Here is a 22,477-nt window from a genome sequence, read left to right as displayed (position 1 = left end):
CTTGTATTATTGTTGCTCCTTTGCGCGGCGCATGTGTGCGGTGGCTGCGAGCGAAGCGTTTTGCGTATCGCCGGCAGCTGCCCTTTCACCCAGAAGTCGCTCTCTCTCACTCTCCACTTTAGGCAGTGCGTCTACCAGGGGCACGCCAGCCAGAGCTGGCATTGTGCGATTGCACTTATTGCTGCTTTTGTGTGTGTGTGTGTGTGTGTGTGTGTGTGTGTGTGTGTGTGTGTGTGTGTGTGTGTGTGTGTGTGTGTGTGTGTGTGTGTGTGTGTGTGTGTGCGCGCGCGCGCGCGCGCGCGCGCGCGTCAGCATTTATCAAATGTTCGAGCGGCACTTGCTCTCTCCACCGCCTATTCATCTACCCTCCCCCGTTCGTTTTTGTCTCACCTGTTCGGTCACTTGCTGCCGCGTTTGCTTGCCAGCGGTGACCTTGCGACCGCCGCGCGAGATTCGTCCCGCAATACCGCCTTTTATTTGTTTTCTTTTTCTCGTCGTTGTACGCGTAGGAAATGCTGACTCCGAGCGCGCATGCACCGTGGTGCGGCTCCCATTTGTCCGCAGCGAGAGTCGGCGCGCAAGCGGAGAAAACGGGTTGTAAAATAAAAAGTTATAAACAAAAAAGAACACGTCGTATAAAGCGATCCGCGTACTGCTACACGACGTTACGTTTCCGATACGTCGCGCCGTATTTTCCGTCGTCTTTTCTTTTTTCCCCGCGCGATTATTGAACTTTCCCCACTGGGAAAAAGGAGGTATCGACGGTGGTCGATAATATACCGCCACCAAGCGCGAGGGTTCTGCCGGTCGACGTGCGGTTGTGTGTACCGGTACAAGCGAGCGTTTCTGTTTCCCTCCCGCCTCCTTCCTTCTTTACTTCGTGTAATGGGGTTGGATCTTGACGCAGGTTAGCCGGCCAGATGCCCCCCTCCCTTCCTCTCTCAATCGTCTCCGTGGCATTGGGTCCGGTCGGTCTGTGTACCTATCGATGTTGTGGGTCGATCGGAAGAAGGCGGCCGGCGGTGGGATTGATTCGGCCGCCGTGCAGCGTTCGCCAGAAGCGTATCGCCTCTATTAATAACACGCCGAGCGTGCGCGCGCGTGCACGGAAAACAACCGGCCAGGCATTGAACGCTCACCGCCACACTGCCTCGAAGGACAATAGGACAGCAAAATGGTCCGTAAAGAGAGTGTATACGGTTGTTGGAAAATGGTTGGCATCGGGTCCGGGCAGCGTCCATTTTGTGTGTGTCCATTTTTCTGTCTTGGCTGTCTCGCTCCTCTGTTTTGTGGCCGACGCTTCTTGGAGAAAGGGCCTCGGCTTCGTGGCGCGCGGAGATAGTTTGTCTCGGGTCCCGAGACAAACTGTTCCCTCTAGTCGGCTGGGCCGAAGGGGGTAAACGGCGGCTGCCGGTTGGTTCCGTGTAAGTGGCGTGTACAAATTGGCGCGAAAGCTCGAGCGCGGCAGACGCGAGCTTTTCTCGTTTTTTCGCCAGTGGCGATGGCGCTGGGCGTTTTACCCGCTCAAGAAAGGAAGAGCGCCTCGTAGTGGCGAACTGGGTCGCGTGGAGCAACCTTTGTTGAGGAGGAGGAAGGCTGAGGAAGCAAGGAGCAGATTTGGAAGGAGCCGCGCTTGAAAGCTTCTTCTCTCGCATCTGTTCCGTGTCTTCGATGCAAGAAACGACGGCAGTGCGATTTCCTTTGACTGAGGGTAACATGCAGAGGAGGCAGTGCCGGGCAAAACAACCAGGGTTGCTTCCGACACCAGCTTCTGTGTTGGACTGCGGCACAGAGGGCGCAACGTCGGAGTCGGAAAGCAGTGCAGCTTACGTGTGTCAGCAAGATTGCGTGCATTGCGCGTGCATTCCGCTAGTGCCGCCACGGTGGCTCAGTGGTTAGAGCGCTCGGCTCCTGACCCGAAAGACGCGGGTTCGATCCCGGCCGCCGCTGTTGCATTTCGATGCAGGCGAAATTCAAGAGGCCCGTGTACTGTGCGATGTCAGTGCACGTTAAAGAACCCCTGGTGGTCGAAATTTCCGGAGCCCTCCACTACGGCGTCCCTCATAACCTGAGTCGATTTGGGACGTTAAACCCCCGTAAACCATTCCGTTAGTGATCAGCTCAGTTTCGGATCGTGCAGCATGGTGTGGGGAGTTTAACGTTCCGGAGCTGCACCTGCGGTATGGAAAAAAAACCTTAATGAGGCAGGCCTCCGGATTAATTTCCACCACCCGGGGTTGTGTAACGTGAGCTGACATTGCACAACATACGACTAGTAGATTAACTACCACGGTTTCGCGCTCCTCCCGCGTCAGGGCACTCTAGTATAGCGCCGGTGTAAGCGACTCCCGTTGGTCGGGAGTGTATACAGCGTCGTGTCTCTCGAGACGTGCGTGACCAGCCACGATGCTCTCTCTCTCTCTCCACGGAAGAAATTTGGCCTTGGTATACCAGGGGGCGCGCGGACGAGAAGCCGTGATCTGGAAGCCGTGCGCCCAGGGACTGCAGTTCTCCACCATTAGGGAATGTTCTGGGGAAAAAAGGGAGGTGGCTTGGAAGAAGGAATTTCTCAGTCTGCCCGGAAGTCTCCGAAAAGAGTCGCGGCCTTATACACGCACACACTCTGGGGAAAATGAGCCGTGAGTGCTTGCGGCGGTGGGAACATGGCCTTCGTGGGGATCTCCAGAGGTTGCGGAAATGTGGGGATATTGGGAGAGCGGGGGAGAGGCGGCGGGCATTTACGGACGCGTTCGCTATAACTGCATTAGGCCGGCGTAATGTCGTCCCGCGCGAAAACAGTGGCGGATCAGCGAGCCCGCCAACGGATAAGGAAACCGTCTTCCCGCAAATAGGGGCCGGGAGGGAAATGGGGAAACAGCTACTTTGGAAGACGAAGCAGCGCACGAAGGATCCTTTTTTTTCTGCTTTGAGCGAGCCTCGATTGTAGCGGGAAGGGGAAAATAAGGCCCACAAGGGATGGCCGGCCTGGAAAAGCGGAGGAGCCGGTCCTTCAAATGGGGAATGTGCGTGCGTTCGTGCGACCCGCGCGCTGTGCTAGGGCTCGAGTGATATTCTTCGGGAAAAAAAGGAGTGGTCTGCGGGCAATTGGCGTCTCTCCCCTTTCTCGTCCCATTCACTATACGTGTGTGTGTGTGTGTGTTTCGGTCCAAATGACGGCGCGCGCGCGCCAAGATTGAGGCTTGCTGACGAAGACGAGCTCGATAAATAACGGGAGGCTTCGCACAGGGGTTGGTAGGGAAGGAAGGGAGATGGGGGGCGGGGAAGCTGCCAAATTGAAGTAAGGGACGAGTCGTTCGTCGTCCCAACGCCGTAATCCTCGGGCGACGACCGACCGAGCACGTATCCCATGCTTTCTTCCCCTCCCTAGCCTCCTCCTTCCCTTATATAGCGGTTCGGGAAAATGGGTTCCCTCCGAGCTCGGTGGCGCTTTCGCCTATGTAGCGAGAGCGCGCGTGCCCGCTTTGAATGCCCGTTGTCTTGGGCCAAGCCCAGGCAGCTTTTCGGCGTCGCGTTCGCCCCCTTTTACTGTTGTCTTCACTGACGTCCCACGCGGAGGCCCCGTTTCGATGGAGGTGAAACGCAAAAGGCGCCCGTGTGCTGTGCGGCGATGTCAGCGCATGTTGAAGATCCCCTGCTGGTCGAAATTATTCCGTAGTCTTCCGCTACTGCGCCTGTTTCTTCCTTCTTTCACTCCCTTCTTCCGTTCCCTCGCGGCGCGCTTGAGTTTTCCTCAGAGAAGTGAGACAGTTACTGCGCCATTTCCATTTCCTCAGAACCAATTTTCCATGCGCTCGAGATGCATTCAGTGTCGTGCCTCTGCGTACTGGCCTCCCGTGGCTCTTCCTGTTCTTACCCTACAGTGTTTTTCCGGGTGGACCAGCCGTGACTATTAGTCATGTGTTCGAACTGCGCGGTCACAGAGATCATTCCCGATCTTTTTCAAAGCCGGGTGAAAGTGACCTCTCCTGTAACCTTACCCCTGCGCATCATCGAGGCATTTTTTTTTTCAGACTGAGCGGTCACTGAACGTTGTTCTTTTAAAGCGAAAGCTTTACTACTCCAGCCAGCGAGCCATTTCGGCTCGTCGCGCACTTCAGCCGTATGCCGTGGCCGACGAACGACCTTGAGCCGCCGTTTCCTAGCAACGCCGCAGCCGCGCTCCTGCAGATGGCGCCGCTGTCGCCGCCCGCTGCACCAGATGTGCTCCGCTGGGGTAGAAGGAGAGGAGGTGTCGCCTCGCGGGGGGTATACATATATATGCGCTTCGCCTCAGTGTATTGTAGTCGTTATGGGCAGCGCGAAAGAGACGCAACAACGACAGAGCGAAGCGAGGACGACACAACGCGCTCAAGAGACGCCAGAAGAACGCGCCGCACGACTGGAGAAGCGTCGTAACGAGGATGCGGCTAGAAGAATAAATGCCACGTTCCGGAGTGACTCTTCAACTGCGGAAGAGACCGGTTTGAGTTCTCGAGAGCGTCGGAATGAGACGCCGCGTAGACGACGTGCCGAGGAAACGAAGCTTTCGCAGTTCAACTAGGGTTAACCAGAGTTAAACCACAGCCAATTTTTTTTCCTATTTTCCTTTTATCCCTTCACCCGCCGCGGTGGCTCAGTGGTTAGGGCGCTCGACTACTGATCCGGAGTTCCCGGGTTCGAACCCGACCGCGGCGGCTGCGTTTTTATGGAGGAAAAACGCTAAGGCGCCCGTGTGCTGTGCGATGTCAGTGCACGTTAAAGATCCCCAGGTGGTCGAAATTATTCCGGAGCCCTCCACTACGGCACCTCTCTCTTCCTTCTTCTTTCACTCCCTCCTTTATCCCTTCCCTTACGGCGCGGTTCAGGTGTCCAACGATATATGAGACGGATACTGCGCCATTTCCTTTCCTCAAAAACCAATTATTATTATTATTATTTATCCCTTCATTGTTATTTTGCGTTTTCTCTTGTCCCCTTGTCTTTTCTCTCTTTCAGTGCGTCATGGTTTCCACTTCTCTCTCTATCTCGTCACGTAGTGCGCTCACTGAGACTATATGTTGATCGGTTCGGTCCTCACAGTGCCTGACAATAAACGACCCACTCGCTGGTTGTGCAATTGAAGGCCCATCCTTCCGTCCTGCAGCTTTTCCTTCCGACGTACCCACTATGCCATCGTCGACGGCGTAAGCTGTATAGGTCTGGCCACGGGGCTGCCTCCTCGATATATATTATCCCCGCAGAGTGGGGGGGAAAGGAGACCCGCGGAAGGCAGGCGGGAAGGGCGCACGTTTCCGGGAAGGAAGTGCTTCCTCGAACATTTCCGGCGTCCGATCACCGCCGCCACTGTGTGCTGCGCCCGGATCATTGCGAAGCTCCCCCTCCCGCATTCGGCCGCGTCCGCCTCTTCTCCTTTTTCCCGCCGATTTCGCCCTTTCGCTCCGCTTCTTGAGCGTCCGCGATGCGACTTGCCGCAGCATTCGCTTATGGTCACTCTTTCGCATGGTCGTATTTGCAATATATATATATATATATATATATATATATATATATATATATATATATATATATATATATATATATATATATATATATATATATATATATATATATATATATTTATATATATATATATATATATATATAAGGTTGTGAAACGCTTCATTTAGCCGTAGGTTTATTTTGAGTCGACGTTTCGGACTGAGCCTGTCCGAAACGTCGACTCAAAATAAATCTATGGTTAAATGAAGCTTTGAGTCTCGAGAAAGGACAGGCTCAGTCCGAAACGTCGACTCAAAATAAATCTATGGCTAAATGAAGCGTTTCACAACTTTGCGTTTTGCCTCTAGCAACCAAGTACGTTTATCTTTCTATACTATAATATATATATATATATATATATATATATATATATATATATATATATATATATATATATATATATATATATATATATAGACACACACAAACATGCACCTTGGTTTCGGTGACTGTTGGCTTCCTTAATATGTTTGTCAAACGAGCCCCTCATTTCATTTTGCCTTGTCTGTATATATATATACATCAGCCGCTTGCTTTAGAGTGTGTGGTACAGGCACGTTGAGCTCGTCGGCATCTGCGAAAGCTAGCTGAAATGTGTGCACGCAGTCCTGAAGACGAGCAAAAGAAGATTGGGGCAGCGAATTTTGATCAAAGAGAATGTATGCCACACTAGTGCTATAGTTAACCGTGAATTAACGTCATTTCCTACAGTTCACGCAGCCACCGTGTCCTCGTCGTTGTCATCGCCATCCCGAAGTTCACAGCAAGACAAAGGGTACCCCGCCGCGGTGGCTCAGTGGTTAGGGCGCTCGACTACTGATCCGGAGTTCCCGGGTTCGAACCCGACCGCGGCGGCTGCGTTTTTATGGAGGAAAAACGCTAAGGCGCCCGTGTGCTGTGCGATGTCAGTGCACGTTAAAGATCCCCAGGTGCTCGAAATTATTCCGGAGCCCTCCACTACGGCACCTATTCGTTCCTATCTTCTTTCACTCCCTCCTTTATCCCTTCCCTTACGGCGCGGTTCAGGTGTCCAACGATATATGATACAAGATACTGCGCCATTTCCTTCCCCCCCCCCCATACCAATTATTATTATTAAGACAAAAGGCCCCTCAGAGATCCCCACCTTCCTCTCTGTCTAAGCAAATTTCTTAATGCCATCGTTGCGCCTTGCTTTCAGCCGCCCAAGTCCTCTGTATCTTAATTTCAGCTAGGATATCATTAAGTCGTATGTGTTTTTTAATGTTCGTTGCTTTTTGTCTCTTGACGCAGCTGGTATCACACTGAGATATTAACCTCATTTTTTTTATGGACAGCGCTATTTTGGTCTCGAATTTGCTATTATGCCGTTTATTCCTGATTTTAGGGTTGTTTTGTGTTCACTGCCTCGCTCTCTTTAACGTTTATTGATGTGTTGCCATTAGAAGTGTCCCTGCAAGCTTAAATGGCGTGTCCGCTTTTTGTCAGTACTCAGTGGAAAGGCTACGAACGAACCTCGAATATAACGAACCTTGGTGTGTTGACTTCGGATATAACGAACTTTGGTGTGCTGAATTCGGACATTACCAACCTTTGTGTGTGAGTCTCTGATGTAACGAAATTTCTTTGGTAACCCGGATAGAACGAACATTTGTTTGTAACCTCGGATAATTAAAACGAACCTAAGTGTACCACCTTGCATATAATGAACTCTGGTGTGTCAGCCTCGGGTATAACGAACGTTCGGCTGTTAACGCAGTCAAACGACCTACTGAGGACCGCCTAAGAGTTTTTTTTGTAACTGAGGAGCACCACTGAGACTTATGCTTTTAACGGGCATATAGTCAGGACGGCAAAAAATAATTAATGATGATTACCTCCTCCCCCCAACCCTAGCCTCTCGTCGGGTGTCTCGTTTCTCAGCATAGCGGTGCACATTTTCCTCCTCTCTCATCATACTCTCCATCGTCTTTCCACAGTAACTCTGGGGGTGGTTACCTTGGAAACTGCCCCCCCCCCCCCCACCCCGCGCGCTCGGTCCACCGGGTATACGCCGGCTGTCTACTACGACACCGACCAAGGAAAGGGCGCTCAACTGCAAAAGACAGAGCGAGAGATATATCCACACCTCAGTAATGGCCGAAAGAATCCCGAAACACCCATGGGAGAAGTGCGTTCCGGTAGAGCTGTAACGCATGGTCCCTGCACGCTGTCGCGTCTATCAGACTGTTGTGCGGGCTATCACCGTTTGTATAAAAGCACGCCGAATGCGGTGATCGGCTCGTCTCCGGCGGCAGTGGGCGCCACGCGCGCGCTGTTATCGCCTCGCCACGGGCGGCCTGCATTCTGCTGAGTGGTGACGTTCGTAGGAAGCCCTCATTCGGTCGTCGCCCAGAGCTTGAATGAGCGCGCCTGGTTGCGATGGGGACCATCATGAAAGGGTGTGCATGCGCTGTGCTGCTGGGTTATAGCTTGCTCGACGAGGTGCTATTGCCTCGCGCATAAGGCGTCTCCGCTATAGATGCGTCTAGCGATAGCTCCTGAAAGTTATTTGTTCGGTCGCTCCGTTGGTGGTCCGTTTGGTGGGCCGTACAGTCAGGCCGGAATGACAATCGAACAGCTCCTGTGAACAAAACAAAATATCTAACAACCGTATATTTCCGGCTGCAATGTACGAATTATTTCATTCGTGTTTCTAAAGGTAAAGGGTCTAGCGAGTTTTGTAATATCTCCTCTTGTTTCGCTCTCTATACTTACACTGCTCGATTTGTTTTATCTGAATCGTTGTATGCCATGAAAACAGTGGGCTCGAACGCAATCAAGCGAACTTGCTTCGCTTTTTTTTCCGAGCGTCCTCTGTAGTTTTACGCAGAATAAACTGAATTTTAATATTTATAAACCGGGTGTAAAGGAATACCTTGCTACAAAACGCTAAGGTACGGCGTAAGCGTGTTTGCGCTTTATTCCGGCCTGACTGAACGTTCAGCCGGCTGATCATCCGTTTTGACGATCGGGCGGTCGGTACTACTTTCTGACCTCTGGTCATCCACTTGGTCGGTCGATCAGTCCTACGTTTGGTCGGCCGGTCGTCCGTTCGTTGGAATGGTCAGTCGGTCAGTCTTATACGTTCGGCTGCTGACCGTCCGTTTTGTCGGTTGGTCGGTCTTTCATTTGTTTGGTTCGTCGTCCGTTAGTTCGGATCGATCTGTCGTGCGATTAGTCGTTCGGCCGGTTGGCCGTCCGATTAATCGGTCGGTCGTTCCTTCGCTGACTAACTCACATACGACCAATCAACATCAGCTGGTATAACACGCGTTGTTAGAAAGTTTGTGCATCCGTGTGGGAACACTGAAGCATTAAGAGGCCGGCACATTGTCTACGACGCGACTTGAGCGCTACTCGCAAGCCGTGTATCTTTAGTGCGCCGTCCTTCAGGGCTTCAGCCTTGCGCACGCCGTCAGCTCACTAGAGTTCACTGCAAGACAAACGCCTCTCCCAGTGTCTTCCAATTACGGTCCCTGTTTTGAGCTAGTCTCAACCACGTTATTCCAGCAAATTTCCTCGGCTAGATCGTCATTTCGACATATTCTCGGCCGCGCCCGATTGCGTTTTTTTCTTGTTTGTGTATCTGCCGCAACGCTCCGGTAATCTACCGCTTTGTCAGTTTCGTGCTTTACGTATATCCTCTCTTTGGCGATTCCTTCTTTTCAATTGCAACTATAACCATCTGGGTTAGGCTAATTTCATTTGTTCCCGCAGATCATTTGTTCATCTCACTCGCTTGCAATGCTTACTTATTATTAAAGTGTAAAAGGTCACAATAAAATCGAATATTGTCAGGAAAACTTCAAAACGCCCGTAAATATTGTTGCCACTGCAGGAGGTTGAAGAATGTACACTCAAGCGAGTGAGAAAATGTTTACATAACTGGTGCGGGCCGTGCATGGTTATTGGCAAAAGAAAACTGTTCTCGGAAGTTTACGCGAACAAGGTAGCAGGCGAAAGACCAAGTAATAAAGAGACAGCTGTAATAGGAAAAGGAAAAAAAGGCTCGCCCAGCTCACGTCGAAACCGAGTGTTGTCGCGCAAGTTTCTCCCGCTGTGTGGCGTTGTCTTTTTTTTTTCTTCTCCACTTCCTCTTCACGCCTGGCGGTTTTTTCTTCATTAAGTTTCTGTCCCCACCGTTCCTTCTGCCGCGCTGTGCGGCTCACTGTGTCGGGCGTTCGCGCACACTTTCATTTTCGCCTCGTTTCGCGGGTTCTCCCTTGCGCGGAACGTTGCGCGCTCACTTTATTACCCTTTTGTGCGCGGCGCGCATCTGCGACACCTATAGGCCGCTCCTTCCCTTTTCTCTTCCTCCTTTTCCCGTCACCGCGCCTCTTCATCTTCTCCCTTTTTTTCCCTTCCGACCCCGAAGGAAGCAGAAATGCGCGGATGAGCGCAAGAGAGAAATGTTCTCCATGCGCGAAAGCGCTGCGAACGGGGAGAAAAACCACAGGAGGATGCGTCTCCCTTTTATCCCGCGGCGTCCTTTTTCTTTCCCCATTTCAGTACGGCTGTGTGCGTGCGTGCCCTGCGCTTCTGCCTCAAATTGCGTCGCTAGGGACAACCAGACGTTTTCATTCCGCTGATAAGGATGCAAGTTTCTCGTCCTGGGGAATTCGGGACGGTGTGGAGAGAAGGGAGGGGACAGTGGGAGGAAAGGAAAGATGAACAAGGGTTTGGATGGAAGCAGGGACAGCTTTGAGGGAAAGGGGAAGTGCTACGAAGGAGGGCTGGCAGTATAGGGAAAATGTGGAAGCGAACGAAAGGGAAGTGGGGGGAAGAGGAAAGGCCGACGACGTTCCGGATGCCATGTCTTGCGTGCGCGCAGTCACGCGTCAAAATAGAATATGCGAGCCGCGCTGTGCGTGTGCGTAGCAAGATGCGCGGTGCCACTGTCGCCGATACAACTATAAGTGAAGGGGGAAAAAGGGAAGGAAAGGAATGCGAGGGAAGAACACCGGGCAAACCGGTTCCGTCTGTGCTCTCTTTTTCTCACGCACGATTGTGCGCTCGCGTAATAATATTATTCTTCGCGACGACGTTGCCCCTGTTGCGAAGAGAGTTCGCCATCCACGAAAAAGAGAGCGAGGGGGGGGGGGTGGAGAAAGAAAAATTTGAGAACTGGCGCGCGTGACAGCGATGCGGGGAATGAAACAGGGCCGAAAAACCACGAAAGGAAGGCTGCTCCGTTCTTTCTTCTTGTCTTATTTTTTGCCCTTCGCGAAATGAGGGCTCCCAAGACGTGCTCTGTATACCGCCGCGTGCTTTACTTTTCCTCCGTTCTATGCTTATTACGATCGACTCTCGTGCAGTACGCGAAGCGAGGGCGTATTGGCGTATTGTGCTCCCGGGCATGGTACTCTATTTGCCGTATTCGCTGCGGATCGCTTTATTTCTTTTTTTTTCCCTTTCGTGGCATAGCGGGAGTTTGACGGTTCTCTTTTCTTTCGCTGCATCTCCTTCTTCTCTCCTGTCGGTCCTCCGGAAGTGAAGGTCTTCCGGTCTTCACAGAGGGCCCCCCCTCACATACACACAGACACACACGCGCGCTTTCCCCCACAGCACAGGCCTTTTCATCTTTTCTGTAGGCTGGCCCGATCCGGCCCGGCCTCTTGTTTTTATCTTCTTCCTCCTATAGCTTCTTCCTTAATAGCGTCTCTATGCGTGTAATATGCCCCGTTGTTCAAGGTCTTCCCCGCGGCCTTGCGTTCCGAGTTCCGCAACGACGTCTCCTACGTCCTCTTCCTGATATCTCTCTCCGTCTTCCTTCCTTGCGGCCTGCTCCGTCGCTGCCTCTTCGTCATCCCGTGACCGGTTGTTTCGTCTTTCGAAAGCTTCATCTCGTTCTTTGTTTGCGCGTGTGTTGCCTGCGGGTGCGCGTCATCTTGGACCAGAAGGAGGCGTTGGCTTTCGTGACTTACCATTCGCAATTGCCGTCACTTCAAGGTCGCCGCGTCTGGATTTTTTCAGTGTACTTTTTTTCTGCTTCCCTGTATACCTTCTATCAAAAAGAACTGGCAGTTTCCAGTGCTCGTCCAAGTACGTCTTGTTGATTCTGCGATCTCGCACGGCCAAAATGTGCTCAGTCGTGTGCTTCGCCTGCTGCATTTTTTTTTTCTTTTTTTTTCTGTCTTTAATCGTGTTTGTAGGTATTTGTGTGTATTTTCTTCGGTTCTATAGTTGGATGCAACTTAAGAAAGGAGCGGCTTTTCCCCGTCAAAGGACACCCTTCCAGCCAATGGCGTCTGCCGATTCGCATGACCCCGCTAGCGCGACAATGCTGAGAGTTCCATGAGAATGCGGGGGGGGGGGGGGGGGGGGGGGGCTCTCCTCTTTCATCTGCCACTCCCTGTATTGTCAGTCCAGCAGGGTCATGAGAATCGGCAGACGCCATTGGCTGGAAGGGGGGGGGGTCCTTTGATGGGGAAATGCTGCTTCTTTCTTGAGTTGTATCCCAGTATAGTGGTATTTATCGCTACTTTGTTTTTTGTTTCTTTTGATGCGATGACATTGGAAGCCTTGTGTGGTAAAAAAAAATGCGTCGTTGGTCCAAAAATTCGCTCTTTGGTTGGAGGAAAGTGACGTCACCAGACCGGAGCATTCCCATTGGCTGGACGCTGTGACGTCACTTACGGTAAAGGCATCAACTGCTAATGACTCCGAACACATAATGGAATTAGATGTCCCTGTGAATATTCTGTTCTTCCCTTTCCTTTCGTCTTTAACGTTTTCTTGGCCGGGATGCTGTTATTATTCTATTCCAATGCTATCGTTTTTATTTTTGTCGCCATTTGTCATTGGCATTAAGCGGAGCCATGACCACGCCACACCCAGGATCGTCCAGTCGACCCGGTGAATAAAATGAAAGAAAAATAATCGTCATATTACTTACATATGTAGCGATAACGACGGGCAGGCGAGAGTGTTGCTTGGCGAACCGTACATTGTTCACGAAAGATGCAAATAAGCTCTTCGGCGGCGGTACTTACAAGCGTACTGGGCTCTCGCTGAAATCAAAACGGCCCGGGCTCTCTGCCGCGCTCCATTCGAACATGACTCTTATTAAAGTGTCTGTACGCATTCCAGGCGTTCTGCATCCTCGCGAACAATTCCTAACGCCGTACGCAGATCGCGGGCGCGTGGTCGCGCGTGACTTCTCCCGAACAATCTGAGCAGCTTTCTCGGGAACCCACTTGCTAAGCCTGATAACTCGCGCCGCGTTGCGAATCAAAAAATGATACGGACGCGCGCGCGCGCGTTGACTGCAGCTGTGAAATAAAAAACTGCCTAAAACAGACGCAACTAAGCTTCGCGCCGATGATATATTCCGCCTCTCGCTTTGTTCTCGTCAAACTGCTGTGGCGCGATGAACCAACTCTGGAAGGCGGGCACGTTCTTCGACACGCTCCGACACAGCGCAGCCGCGTTTATTATTGCGTTGCGATAAGACGTAATGTAAATGCGCGCCTTTTCTAGTCGCCCCGTATTACGGCGTGGCCCAGCGCGGGAGAAATCGCGAGCCCGCGCGAAATGGCTTTAAAGCCGACACGTGTGTAAACGTTCGCGCTGCGTAAATGAGTATTTTTTTAAGTTTTCCTTTTTATCTCTCGCTTTCTCTCTATCCTTTCCGAAGGCTGGAAACTGTGAAGCGAACGCACTGAGCAGTGCTCTTTCGCGAGCATATCGCAGTCACGTCTGGGCGCTTTCGGGAACGCCGACGAGCGTATATGCACGCTTACGCTGTGTGGGCTCTCCTCGTTATGGCCGAGATGCTGGACGTTAAGACTGCCGTACGCGGGACTGAATTACACTCGACGTGCCTCCCTGCCTCATCTCTCCTACAGCCATTGTGTGCTGTTGCTGCTTCGCAACAGTCTATGGCGTAAACAACGAACTTACGGACCGCTCATTCCATGCTAAATGATGTTTTTTTTTTATGTGGTGCATGCGTGCAGCTGGATATCGTTTTTAACGCAGCCCTCCTTGTGTCGCGATAAAGTGCGTTTTAAACGGCGCCTGACGTCCCAGTGTTTGGACGACATATTCACAGATGCTTTTTTTTCTATCGTTAACTATAGTTTCGTAATATTCGGCGACAAGCCATGGTTGGAGCGCTGCGCGTGCTGCTGGACGGGAAAGCGTACAGGTTGTTCATGTTTGCTTCCATTGTCTGTAGAAATAAGCGTTTTAATAAAGTTCCTAATGCTAGTGCACGGCTCTGGTAGGGTGTTTCCTTTAATTCAGTAGATTTTTAATAAGCATACTTTTGATGGATACAGAGCACCGATTTTTAGGTTTGGTTACCCGGGGACGCGGATACCTCGTTTAAGCGCATCCGTAAGTGTGTGTTTGCGCATGCGCAACTTGAAAAACTCTTAGAGAAAATTGTGTTAAATAAAACGACACACCCGGTATATTTCGGCTCCACCTCAGGCGGAGCATGCGCATATTTCTTTGGAGAACGCGGCGTCTTCGCGGGAACAGATAGAGACCTTCCCATCCATCCTGTACACGCAGAAGTCGGACCACCTGCTCTTCTGGCAAGCGAGCAGGTGCAGAAAGCTCACGCTGACACTTTCTCTGTTCTGGCGCCAGGTCAACACAACAGTCCAGCGAGGAATTAGTAGCGACCCACTGGGAACGCTTTTAAGAAAAGTCTGTAAGAGAGAGCACTCTTAGTCCCTTGTTTTTATGACGATAGCTGTATCAGGGAGGAATGTGCGGAGCCGACGCGGCGCGGCTCCCAACAGAGTCGAAAATTGCGTCCCAAATCGTGCGGTACTACATGCGCGAAACCGCTAGTTGCACATGTGGACGTGGCTTCGCACCCACGCGGGTCACGGACTACCTGAGTGACGACGTCACTGCTGCGGGATCTCGTGACTGTCTTCTTGCCAGTAAGATTGGAGCATTACCTTGTTCACCGGCTGTCCAAGTGAAATGCGCCATGTATAAACCTTTAATTCGGGTAAACGCAGGTGTCAGAGCACACATGCTCTTCAAATGCTTGTGAACAGGTGCATAAATGTCGCGCAACCGCTTTCTCTGTGCTTGTGCAAGTTGCGCACAACAGTCCAGCGAGCAGTGTGGTGTCGCCGAGGCAGCACTCGTTACAAACATCTGTATTTGTAGAAGGGTGCAGTTGCAGGCCATTTGGCGGCACGTGCTTCAACTGACCAAGCGTGACGGACAGGATGTATGAAAGGAACTAACGATTTAGAACATGGTCAAGGGGATATAAAGGGACTACTGCGAGGCGTCCAAGTGGCTGCGAATGAATGCCGAGCTGCAACACTGTATCTCTGCCCTGTGCCAAGACCGCTGCATACTAGTGTTCCTGTATATGCTCCCGGTACATGCTGCGGGAGCATATACAGGAACACTACTGCATACGCGCGGCCGTCTTCGCCGCATGGCCACGTGTTCGCGGCGAAGCACGCTTTCAAGGGGCTGCGGGCGGTGCCGTCTGGGGCAAACAGAGCAAGAGGTTATGATGACAGGAAATGCGCGGTACCTACCTCCATTAGGACGGACATCTGATAAGCGCCGAGAGGGAAGCCATGAATGGAGGGGGCGAAGGAGAGGTGATAGAGGGAAAGAAGTGTAGACACCTGATTTTTTTTTACAGCGGAATTCGTTGTGTGCGGTCGTCTTGTGAGAAATAAACGACATATGCCTGAAATTTATAGTGAGGTACAGTAGCTAACCCTGCTTGTATAGAGGCGGCGTTTGATTTTCAACAAATGGTGGGCGCCTTTAACTGGAGTCCTTTAGCGAGCCTGGTAATGCTGTCGGCGCTCGAAATGGCCATTACTTTGCAAATATTCGCTGCCGCAAATTGCCCTGGAGCGCTGGAGATGTAATAGCAATCATCACAAGAGATTTTTTTTCTTTCTACGGGATTTTAGATTCAACTTTTGCAAGGCCGTCGTTAAGCGCGTGATGTTCGCTCCTGCCGCAGTTCGCTCTGCGCGTTCGCCAAAAGCTACGGCGGGTTTTAAAAAGGTCATGAAATTGTTTCTACCTGTAGGCCCACTTGTTAATCAGCGACACTGTGTAGCAAACGTGGGAAAATAAGTAGGTGTTGCCAGACGGTGGGATCAACGAACAAGCAGGTATGGCCTGCTGGCAGAAAAAAAAAGTGTTGACTCGCACGTAACCTGCAGTGAGCGCTGGAGCTCGGTCGATATTTGCAATGCAAATCCGTTAACGATCCCGTGGTAACATATCCGCGTCAAAAAAAAAGCACGGTTTGCTGCGCGCTCCGAGCGGAGTTTCTCGCGAACGCGCCTAACGCACGCTTCAGTGAACTGCGCACTGCTGGTGGCGCACGTAGACCCTTTGACGCTTGCCAAACTCCGGACGCTGGCTGAACATCGTCGCTCGAATGAGGCGACGGCTGAGCGGTGACGTGTGTGTATGTATGCAATTATTTTTTTTTGTAGGGCTACCCGCCGTCTAGCAAATGTATATATACCCTGTGTGTCACCAATAGCGAGCAGCGTTGAGGAAGTCGCATTCGCTCCTTTACACAGTTTAGAGGCCCGTGTACTGTGCGATGTCAATGCACGGCAAAGTCCTTAGTGCCTTAGTGCCTTAAGGCAAAGTGCCTTAGTCGCTTTGGGACGTTAAACCCCCATAAACTTTACACAGTTCCTTGACACTTACGTTGAAGCTTCACAGATCGTGGCGGAAAACTATATAGAGGTCGAATTGTCAAAGTTCTTCGGATGCTGCGTGAGCTGTCGCGTTATTACTTTGGCCAGCTTAACGCCGGGCCTTCGCGATTGTCGAAGTGACAGGCGCGAGCTAGTCGCCGGCTGCTCGCGGATGCCTTTGCTAGTCTGGCTCCTGATTTGTTGACGCCAATGTCATAGCTTCTCACTGCAGTGGCAATGAGGCTGGCGCCAGCCTTTCACGGGGTTTAGTTTTCGAGAACTAACTGCGAGCCGTTGATTCGCATGCCAGAATATCTCACCATTGACCGCGGAGCCTCGGTTGTCGCCCTGTAATTGACTGCCGTGACTACAGTTGCCGCGACCAATCTTCGGTTGTCTGATGATCCGTGCCTGCAGCTGTGCGAACTGGACAGGCCCGCGATGAGACGGCTCGCCAGCTCCTATACACGCTCTTTTGCAGTTTATTAGCGCTGAAGTGGAACCTGCGTCACCAGCAAGTCGGGGGCTGAGCTGCCAAAGCGTCTCGCGCACGTTCAACAGCGATACGTGTCTAAAGCGTGGTTTTGTGGAGGCAAAACGCTAAGGCGCTCGTGTGCTGTGCGATGTCAGTGCACGTTAAAGATCCTCAGGTGGTCGAAATTATTCCGGAGCCCTCCACTACGGCACCTCTTTCTTCCTTTCTTCTCTCACTCCCTCGTTTATCCCTTCCCTTACGGCGCGGTTCAGGTGTCCGCCGATATATGAGACAGATACTGCGCCATTTCCTTTCCCCCAAAACCAATTATTATTATTATTATTATTATTATTATTATTATTATTATTATTATTATTATTATTATTATTAAATATTATTATTGTCTAAAGCGTGGCCTCTGCAATCGGGACCGCCCGCGGTGTTTGGTGGCCAAAGCGCCGGCTAATCGCGGAATGCCCCAGAGTGCCAACTGCTTCGAAAGCTATGAAGCAGCGTCCGATCCCGTCTTCTTCACCCTTGTGTCCTCCTTGTTTTCACTCTAACGTCCCGATGGTCATTGGAGCTTCTTTGGACATCCTGCGGACGTCCCGAACGTCCGTAGGACGTCCAAATCAGTTCTAGTGCTCATCGGGATGCTTAACAGTGGTCTGCACCAAATGTAGCTCAGCAGTGATAGTATTGCTTTCCTTTGGGAGTAAGGCTTCTGCTTCGCAAGCCTGCTGCAGCGGTCGCTTCAAAATCAGTGCAAGTGACACGCACATACACCGTCGACAGCACTGCACGTTTTTAACGAGGCGGAGCGCGGCCGGTATGCGCACGTGCAGAGGTGCACGAGCGCGAAATGCTGAGCGTGGGAGCAGTTAGACGTGCATCGAAGTAGACCGACTCATTTCCGGTGCAGCGAAGCTCTGCGCGTCTTGCAAAAAACAAAACAAAGAAGGATGAAAGGAAATAAAATCGAGAGAGAGAGAGAGAGAGAGAGCTTCTTTACGCTCCGTGCGTCGTAAGCAGCGGCGTCTAATTTCGCTTTGCCTTTCGCGGTCGTCGCGGCGTGACGACCGCTGGGGCGAAGGTCGTGCGGGTATGCGTGCCACTGATGCGAAGGGCGAACGTAGAGAGAGACACGTCAGTCATGTTCGGCAGCCGTGACGATTCCAGCTTTCCGTGTTTAGTTGGGGAGAGCGCGTACCGTGGGGCAACGCCTTCCGTCGAAATTCCGTGGCCCGCCCTGCTTTGGAAACTGGGCAGAGTGAGAGAGAGCTGTACGTCGAAGTTAGTTTCTCAAGACGCGCGTGTTACATTCGCTGAGCACGAATTCCCGTGGGCCGAGATGCCGGATGGGATGGATGGATGAATACGGCTGAACCCTTTAAATCGGGCGGCGACTTGCCTTGCGAAATTTTACTCCTGTCTTGCTTTTAGCCACCAATCGTAATTGGTGGTCGCGCCGATGCACGTTGAAGAGCACCACGGGTGGCCGATATTAATTCAGACCCCTTCACTGTACGCCTTTTCTCGTGGTCCCGGGTGCAGTTTTGCTGTTAGAGTTCAGAGAGGCGCCGCCAGTCACCCGCGTACGCGGCCCCAACAAAACAAATCACAGAAGCTTCCAGACCTTTTGCTTTTTCCATTCCAATAGAGGACCCATCTGAGTCCAGTCCTGGATCGCGCGATGGAATGAACATTCTCTCCGGCTTGGAGTTGGTCCCGTGATCTGGGAGCGGTGATGTCGTCACTTGTGCTAATGCAGACGCACCAGTATGCGAATAACGCATCTATAGTTCTAGAGGATGTGCTGATTGAATGAAGCACCCTGTAAACTTCGCAATGCGTACATATATGGAAGTTCGGCTCCGCATGTGTCAGCATTGGGCGCGTTTACAGGTGTGTGTTACGAGTGTCTTCTCGGCGGTCTCGACCATAACCGTGGCACCGTTCTCTCTCTCTCCCACCCGTGCAGTTGGTGCGCGAGCGTGTCCGCAGCTGGGAGTCGCACCACGGCGTCGTGTGGAACAGCCACCCGGGCGCGCTGCTGACGCTGCGCCGGTTCGCGGACACCCTGCGGCCGCTGCCCTTCCACCGACACCGTGGGTGGGAACAACGAGGCGAGCCTCCTCTTCTTCCTCCTGCCCACGGCGGGGCTGGGCTTGTGCAGCAGCAGCGAGAGGAAGGCCGTTACACGGCGGTCGTCTACTCCTCCATGCCCAGCACGCAGCCGCTGCAGAGGCTGCTCAAGAGCCTCCTCCGCTCCACCTGCCTCGCCAAGGTCGGTGGCAATGCCTTTCCAAATATACAGCGTTGTTATTGTCGTTGTTGGCCTCTGGCGGAGTGAGTGGGTGGGTGGTTGGTTGAGTGAGTGAGTGGGTGGTTGGTTGAGTGAGTGAGTGGGTGGTTGAGTGAGTGAGTGGGCGAGTGGCGAGTGAGTGGGTGGGTGAGTGAGAATGAGTGGGTGGGCGAGAGTGAGTGGATGGGCGAGTGGGTGGGTGGGAGGGAGGGAGGGACCGAGCGAGCGAGTTATTGTTGCAAAGGGATTTTCTTGGCGAAGGTTGGACTCTCAGTCCCAGGGCCTCAGTGGCCTTCCTTTGCCGTCTTGCGAGCTCTGTCGATCAACTTGAGCTGTTCTTCAGGCTTCGAGCAGGGCAGTGCAGCCTCCCACTGCTACGGTGCTGGTGTGTTGTTTGTTGGCGCTATGCAAAGTGTTCCCTGCATAGCGGGCATTTGGTTTGGTTGGTTTATGGGGGTTTAACGTCCCAAAGCGACTAAGGCTTTGAGGGACATCGTAGTGATGGGCTCCGTAATAACTTCGACCACCTGTGGTTCTTTAACGTGCACTCACATTGCACAGTACACGGGCCTCTAGAATTTCTCCTCCACCAAAATTCGACCGCCGCGGCCGAGATCGAACCCGCGTCTTTCGGGCCAGCATGTGGAAGGCGATCCACATTTATTGGAGGTCTCAGTAGCCGCGGCTGGTGAGCTGGCGGAGCGGGCTGTCGATGTTGCTGGCCAGGTAGCTTGCCGAATGCGTTCTGTTCTTTTCTGCGCGAGCGAGGTCGCGCTCCCAGCTTCATCTTCATCAGCGCCGCTACAAGCAGCAGCCGAGCGCCGCAACCACTGAGCCACCGCGACGGCTTCGCAGAGCGGGCATTTGTTCTCATACGTTGTCGGATAGATTTTGCTGAGTAGACTCAGATTGGGGTATGTATTAGTCTGCAGTTGTCGCCAGGCAACCGACTGTTCTCTACTAAGGTATTTTTGGGGATGGGGGTAGGTCCTCCTGAGGGCTCTTTGGTATCCAGAGATGGCCCCAAACCATCTAGTGAGTGTGTCCAGTTTCCTGTCGTTATGCGCCTCCCAGTTGTCGTATGCTCCGGCGTTGCCATCGGCACGTTGGTTCCATTTGAAAATCCCATGGCCTGGTGTCCACGTGATGAAGCATCCCGTAAAGGTGATTTTTCTCGCCCTGAGTATGCGGACGGCCGCAGTAGATATGTGTCCGCTGAGGGACAGATATCCACAGTGTGAGATTGTCTGGGGTGCCTTGCACATTCAAAGTGTTGATACGTTGACGCAATTGAGGTAGACGTGGGTGAAATTTTGTGTTAAAGGAAATAGTTTTGAATTATCACTGTCAAAGAAATCTCCCTGACGCATTGATGTAATCTTGAGAATAATCGCACACTGGTTTTGGGACATATCACCTGGCGCTTTCCCCAAAGGAGAGGAAAACCTGAATAGAAAGAGGAAGCGCTAATCAAGCGAGGAGAATCTCTAGATAAACTCTTCACAGAGAAGCCAACTGCTGACAGGAGAGGAGTAAATGATCAAGCGATTAAATTTCACCACATGATTCACAAAGTTGGACAGAGAGAACCTCGTTCGGCACGAATAAGGATTTATTCGTGGTACTCTGCACCGCAAGAGGGTCGCGTACACCTCGCATTGCCGTGAACTGCATAAAGGGACACTTCAAGGAACTGTCAAATGCTCATCATTCGCAGTAGGGAGGAGAGGCTCATTACCCAAGGAGTGCAGTTGCAGGAACCGTTGTTGTTGTTGTTACCCTCATACAATGGCACATGCCCACATAGGTGGATTGGCCAAGAATTGGGGGAACACAGAGTTTTTCAGACAAATATTTCATGGACGAAAATAACATGAAGGCTGAGGAAGGAAGAAGGAAACGTTGAAAGCTGGCCATTCTCCTATGGGGGCCTCCTCCTCTTCTTTCTCACCATCATGATCGTTATCATCATCGTCCTTTTTAACCCTTAATGGGCCCCGTGCTGGGTATCACATTAGGGTAAACGTGTCGCGGTAAGGGTGCGCGTTCAGCGCGGCCCGTTGCGGTACTTGGCAGGTATGTATATGCGTGCGAATGGCGTCGACTGACCGCGACTGGAACGAAGCGGAAAGCATGCGACAGGAGCAGGCTTGGCATTTGTTCAAGCAACGAAGAAAGCAGAAGGTGGATGAAGTGATGTTTGGGCAGATAGACAACAGAAGGGCACGCGTTATACCTTGCGAGAAAACATAAGTTGCGCCGCCAAAACGTGCATGGCCAAAGCGATTGGGAGATAAAACGTCTAACCTATGACAACCGCAGACGGCTGGTCGTCTTGCGCGATCCTCGAGAGCTTGGTCGCTTTCCTGTACATTTAAATTTCTCTGCTCCCGTCAACTGTGCAACGAACTGGTCGTGGCTTGGACATGCTTTGAAAACCACTATTCCTACCTGGGGAATTTAGTTGAGCCTTGAACGCGACATGCCGCACGGTTCTGCCGTAATCGTCCGTCTTCCCCTGCCGCTGGTCACGCTGCGATGCGTAGGAGGCGGGCTTTTATCCCATCGGGAGTAGGCTTTAACTCGCGCCTGAAACACAACCTGTCTTTCGCTCCGCGCTAGGTATCTTTGCGCGATGTGTGTGTACCTGCTGTCAAAAGTTTAAAGCACCATACGACCTGAAAAAAAAAAATCATCGCCGTCTTTCCTGGCGGCCTGGAACCAGGTGCGTAAGCTTCTAAGTGCTCATCTGCGAAAACTTTTGGCCCTGATGGCGCGCATCGTCTCGAGAGCAGCGTTCGCAGTCTGCCAGGGGCTTTGGAGTAGACACGCGCTGTAACGCAAACCGATACCGTTTCCAGTAATGGTCGATCACTTCCTCTCGGCCGTTCTCGCGGCGTCTGCCTTTCAGACCGCCGCCCTTCCTTCCTATTGACCGCCGACTTTCTGCGTGTGCGGACGGCTGTGAGTTCCGTGCCGCAGATTCTCGCCAGCGGTGCCGGGGAGACCGGAGGCTTTCGCGTGTTTACAAAAGGAGACAAAAGAAATGGTCCCCGCAGTGTGTATCTCGCGGAAATGCTTTTTGGCCGACGAACACCTCGCCACGCCGCCTTTCTCCTCGCCGCTGAAGAAGGCGAAAAGGCGGCGCAGCCGAGATAAGATTCCCCATCGCAGCTCATCAGCGTTGCAGTGTCGCAGTGTCCCGTCGAGAGGGTGGGGGAAAAAAAAAAGAGGCCGTCCATCCCGAATCGCAATTCGGCACATGTCCAGCGCGCATACCTCCAAGGGTCCAGTGGGAAGGGGGCTTTTATTTCTTTTGCGGCTAGGGACGGGGCAAAAAAAGTCATTGCCGATTGCTTTCGTCGTCAAAGGGCCGGTACTCCCCGGGGTGCACAGTCTCCCGGCTCGGGTTTGCCCAAAAGAAAAGCGGCCGCACATAATGTTCGGGTTGCGGCATCGCCGCCTCCATCCCTTTGG

The 22,477-nt window shown here is 52.2% G+C and overlaps 1 protein-coding gene across 1 annotated transcript in view; it reads left to right on the top strand.

Moving 5' to 3' along the window:
* Nucleotides 1-22,477, top strand: part of ttv (exostosin glycosyltransferase 1 ttv) — a 150,855-nt gene that overhangs the window by 112,232 nt on the left and 16,146 nt on the right. Inside the window, exon 4 of the mRNA XM_077665724.1 lies at nt 18,677-18,982. Within this exon, the coding sequence (XP_077521850.1) occupies nt 18,677-18,982 (306 nt within the window). The remainder of the gene's footprint in view (nt 1-18,676; nt 18,983-22,477) is intronic.

This window comes from Amblyomma americanum, chromosome 5 (assembly GCF_052857255.1).
Source record: "Amblyomma americanum isolate KBUSLIRL-KWMA chromosome 5, ASM5285725v1, whole genome shotgun sequence".
NCBI classification, from domain to species: Eukaryota; Metazoa; Arthropoda; class Arachnida; order Ixodida; family Ixodidae; genus Amblyomma; species Amblyomma americanum.
The sequence above is the reverse complement of the archived record's forward strand: the minus strand, read 5'-3'. Positions and strand labels throughout refer to the sequence as shown.